Genomic DNA, 4348 nt, shown 5'->3' with positions numbered 1-4348 from the left:
GTATTAGTGTTCATGCATCTGTTCAAAATTAATATCTCCGCTTTTACTGTTTAGATGCTCTGTTTGTAAGCCTTGTTACCATTCAAATTACATATGTTATTTGATTAGAACTATAGTTGTTAAACTGTTATTAACAAATTTCAATATAAACTTTAGCTTAAATTTAACGGTTTAAGTTTATCACAATAGCAGAAAAATATTACGAACTTTCAATTTGGTTCATAACACACATACTTCGCATACGCATTCATTTTAGGGAGCATAACATATATAAAAATAACTTGAACAAAAACAAGGTCCAAATGAAGAAAAGAGTTCATAGCTGAGATTAATATTCAAATAACAAAAGACGAAACAAATGTAAAACCAAAATCTTTCTCTAAACATCGGAGGTGTTTCAAGCATAAGATATTATTATTACTGGCTAGCACCGAGCCATTTAGTGAAGTTATCAAACTCGGTGTAGTCGCTGTCGGAGATCATAGTCTGGTACCAGGCCTTCCCTGCTGCCTTGATTTTCAAAGACTCCTCCTTTAAGATTAAAAGATTCAAAACATTAGAAAACTCGAACAAGGACTTTGTACATGAAAAGATTAACACACGACTCAGCCCACAAACAAAACGATAAAAGACAGAACTCAAATGATCGATAACACATAACAAATCTTGCACTACAATTTACAAACGACACTACTAGATCAAAGCTTAAGATAATGTGGTCAAAATCAGGGAAAAATATCATCTAACAGCTTAGCCACAGACACCAAACAACACTAACTAAGCAGACTCAGTCAATCATATTAGAACAATTAGTAATTGCAATGCAAACTGAACTGAAATGATATCAACAACTAAACTAATAAGACAAAGTGCAAAATGAAGAAATGAGATTACCTTGGTGACCGTCTTCCTCTTCTTGGCGAGCTTCTCCTTCTTGGCCTTAACCCTCTGCTCCTCCGCCAACAAAGACATCCTCTTCGCAGTCTTAGCATACGGGTTCAACTTCAACATCACGTTCAAATTCTTCAACGGATTCTTCTTCATCACAGCCCTCTTGGCATCCTTCTTAATCGGCTTCACCACACTCTGCACCTCATCAGAGTTAATAATCCTCGCCAGATCAGCATTCACCATCTTCGCCCTCGGAAGCACGTATCCCTTCTTCTTCTCCGACGGCTTCTCAAACGACCCGTAGATCCCCTCAAGCTTCTCGAAAGCAGACTTGGTCCAAACCACAAACCTCCCGAGGTGACCACCAGGGGCAAGCTTCAACAAGTTAAGCCTCTCCACGTGGCAAAGCTCCACACCGGGAAGGTTCCTAAACGCCTTGACAATCTTAGACCCTTCGGTACCGTAAACCACAAGAGGACCTTTCCTACAAATGTAACGCCTGTTCCTCATCTTCCCCACACCAGACCTAATCCCAATACTATCCTTCGCCTTCTCAGCATCATCATAAGCACCAATCTGCTTCAACACCTTGATAGCAGCTGACGTCTTCTCCACGCCTTCAGCAGTGTCGCTAACAACAAGAGGCATCTCGGGGACATTCTCGATCTTGTGTCCACGCGCCATGACAAGAGCGGGAACAGCAGTCGCTGCAATGGCCGAGACAATAGCGTGTCTCTTGGAGTTGACGTTGACGCGTCTGTGCCATTTCCTCCAGATCTTGGTCGGAGCGAACATGCGTCCGCCGCGACACATGTTACCGAAGGCGGCTTGTCCGGCGCGGTGAGTACCTCCTCCGGGGACACGGGGGATACGGGAGACGGCGCGTCCGGTTCCCCACGACTCGGCGGAGGTCTGGTGACCGGCCTTCTTGGAGACGGCGTAGGGCTGGCGGCTGTTGTTGGAGATCTGCGCGTGGACGTGGCTGACGATGTCGGGACGGACGGGGGCGGTCATGACGTCGGGGAGGGGGATGGTGGAGGACTGGTCGGTTGTCATGTCGCCTTCTAGGGACTGGATGGTGACGAGAGGACGTGCGGCGGAAGTGGCCATTTTCTCTCGATGGGTTTTTTTCTCACTGTGTCTCTCGACTGCTCTCTGGGTTGAAGCTTAACAACGTATGTATATATATTAGGGTTTTGTTAGGGTTACCTGAGGATATCTTGATTGATGGGTTCTTATTAAAGCCCAATAGGCCCGAGTAGTTTATTATTCTTTCAAGCCCTAACATGAAATCTCGATGATAATGGTCCATAGATTTATTACGGAAATCTCGTTTAGTGGGCCTTAAAAGCCTATTAAGTCTAAGTAGATTGTTTTTTTTAATAATAATTAGTATTTTCCTAAAATAGGTTTATTTTTCAATTAAAATTGCGATTTTCCTTTTTATATCCCTATATAGTAAAGCACAAGTCATCTAATGAATCAAAATATGACATCTGGCATTGATTTAAAATTTAAAAAGAAAAGGAAAAGCAAAAGATTTTAAATACAAAAAGAAAACCAGTTTCGTGACTTTATCATATTTATCTTTTAACTGTTTTCAATTTTTACTTTTAATTTTGGCTAAAAATTCAATTTTAAATTTTTTCTAAATAAACTACTAATAAAGCATCCCAAATATTTCTCAGCCACGCATGACCACACGATCTTTTTGAAACGGTTAATGTTTCTATTTAGCAAAGATTTAACTCACGATAAGATTAACAAATTTAACTCCATTTGCGTTGAGAAACAATGAATTCGTAAAATCTTTGTAACAGCTCATAATTCTCAAAGTGTGGTAAAATTTGAATTTCTGACCTGATAAGTCAAAAACTTATTATGAGTGTATTCAACTATCCAGTCTACAATTCTGAATTCATACTTGAACATAGTCTTTGGGAAAACGGTGGCAAGTGGCAACAATAGTCAGAAAGAACACAGATTTGTAATGGATAGATGGATGGGGCATGCTCCAAAGTTGGCAGATGAAGGTCAGGTTAGTAACTCTAAAAATGCCCAAACTCTTAATGCTCAAATTATACTTACGTTATCAATTATATTGATATTTTTTCTTGGAAAAATTGAATTTTTTTCATGAACCCTTTCCTCTTTTAATTTACACTTTGATTCCATGTATAACGCCAAACTCAGTTTTCTATCACTTTGTGTCATTCTACGCACAGGTACTCTTTCCTCTTTTAATTTACAATATAGCTTTTCTTTTTCTAACCAGACATATCAAAAATCAAAAAAAAAAACAGATTGATCAAAAACTTCTTATGATCGTAACTACACTTACACTTCAAAATCTAAAGTTCTACATGAAAATCAAAATATTTATTGCCAAGTTGTGGCACACCAAAACTCTCTGAAAAGCATTTCTTTCAACGAAAAAAGAAAAAGAACACAAATATGCTATGGTTTGATAGGCGAGTATACATCAAAGTTGGCGGATGAAGATTAAAGTTCAGGTTAGTAAAACTATAAATTCCCAATTCAAGTAAATTTTCAACCTTTCGTTTTCTAAATGTTTTACCTTAAAGCACACTTATTAGTTTAAAAATTTAAGTTAAGCTTATAGTTAAGCTATAGGATTTAACAAAAACAAAAACAAACACAAAGATATAAAAAAAGTTAAGCTTTAACAATATGAAACTCTGATTTTAGTTTATAGTTTCATCGAGCACTAACATATGATGATGGTCAAAGAGTTTAGAATCTTAGTTGTCTCCGTTTCTCTAGATAATTGAGATTTTATAATGGTAATTCCACTAATATAGGCACTATATAGAATTTTAGTAAAATAAATATTAAAAAATTAGAATGATTCCTATATACAATGAAAGATAGTTTAGAATACATTAACTCAGATTTCGAATGTGGTTTGAAATTTTTAAACAAAAATGAAGAGTATAAACTTTAGTATGTAGAGCATTTACCGAAAACTCATTTTTAAAAGGGGTTAACCCACGGATTTTGAAAAAAAAAATCAAAAATAGGAAAATCTGATTTTAGTTTATAGTTTCATCGAGCACTAACATATGATGATGGTCAAAGAGTTTAGAACCTCCGTTGTCTCCGTTTCTCTAGATAATGAAGATTTTATAATGGTAATTCCACTAATATAGGCAGTGTATGAAATTTTAGTAAAATAAATATTAAAAATTAGAATGACTCCTATCTACCATCAAAGATAGTTTAGAATACATTTATTCAGATGTCTAATGTGGTTTGAAAATTTTAAACAAAAACAAAGAGTATAAACTTTAGTATGTAGAGTATTTACCGAAAACTCATTATTTTGGAAGGGGTTAATCCACGGATTTTGGAAAAATTTCAAAAATATGAAAATCTGATTTTAGTGTATAGTTTCATCGAGCACTAACATAAGATGATGGTCAAAGAATTTAGAACC

The 4348-nt window shown here is 36.5% G+C and overlaps 1 protein-coding gene across 1 annotated transcript; it reads right to left on the bottom strand.

The window, feature by feature from the left end:
- Positions 1-303: 303 nt before the first annotated feature.
- LOC108838874 (60S ribosomal protein L4-1) lies at positions 304-2057 on the bottom strand. The gene is made up of 2 exons (XM_018611742.2): positions 895-2057; positions 304-531 (listed from the first exon to the last, which is right to left on the bottom strand). The coding sequence occupies exons 1-2, from the start codon at positions 1999-2001 to the stop codon at positions 418-420; spliced, it is 1221 nt and encodes a 406-aa protein (XP_018467244.1). The 5' UTR covers positions 2002-2057; the 3' UTR covers positions 304-417.
- Between the last annotated feature and the right edge of the window lie 2291 nt (positions 2058-4348).

The sequence above is a fragment of the Raphanus sativus genome, chromosome 5 (genome assembly GCF_000801105.2).
Source record: "Raphanus sativus cultivar WK10039 chromosome 5, ASM80110v3, whole genome shotgun sequence".
NCBI classification, from domain to species: Eukaryota; Viridiplantae; Streptophyta; class Magnoliopsida; order Brassicales; family Brassicaceae; genus Raphanus; species Raphanus sativus.
This window is presented reverse-complemented; position numbering and strand designations above follow the sequence as displayed.

What these genes read in the sequence shown, in the direction of transcription:
- LOC108838874 (XM_018611742.2), bottom strand. Translation starts at nt 2,001, where the DNA reads ATGGCCACTTCCGCCGCACGTCCTCTCGTCACCATCCAGTCCCTAGAA. An exon ending in AGAGGAAGACGGTCACCAAG is followed by an intron (nt 532 to 894) that starts GTAATCTCATTT and finishes TTAATCTTAAAG; the next exon opens with GAGGAGTCTTTGAAAATCAA.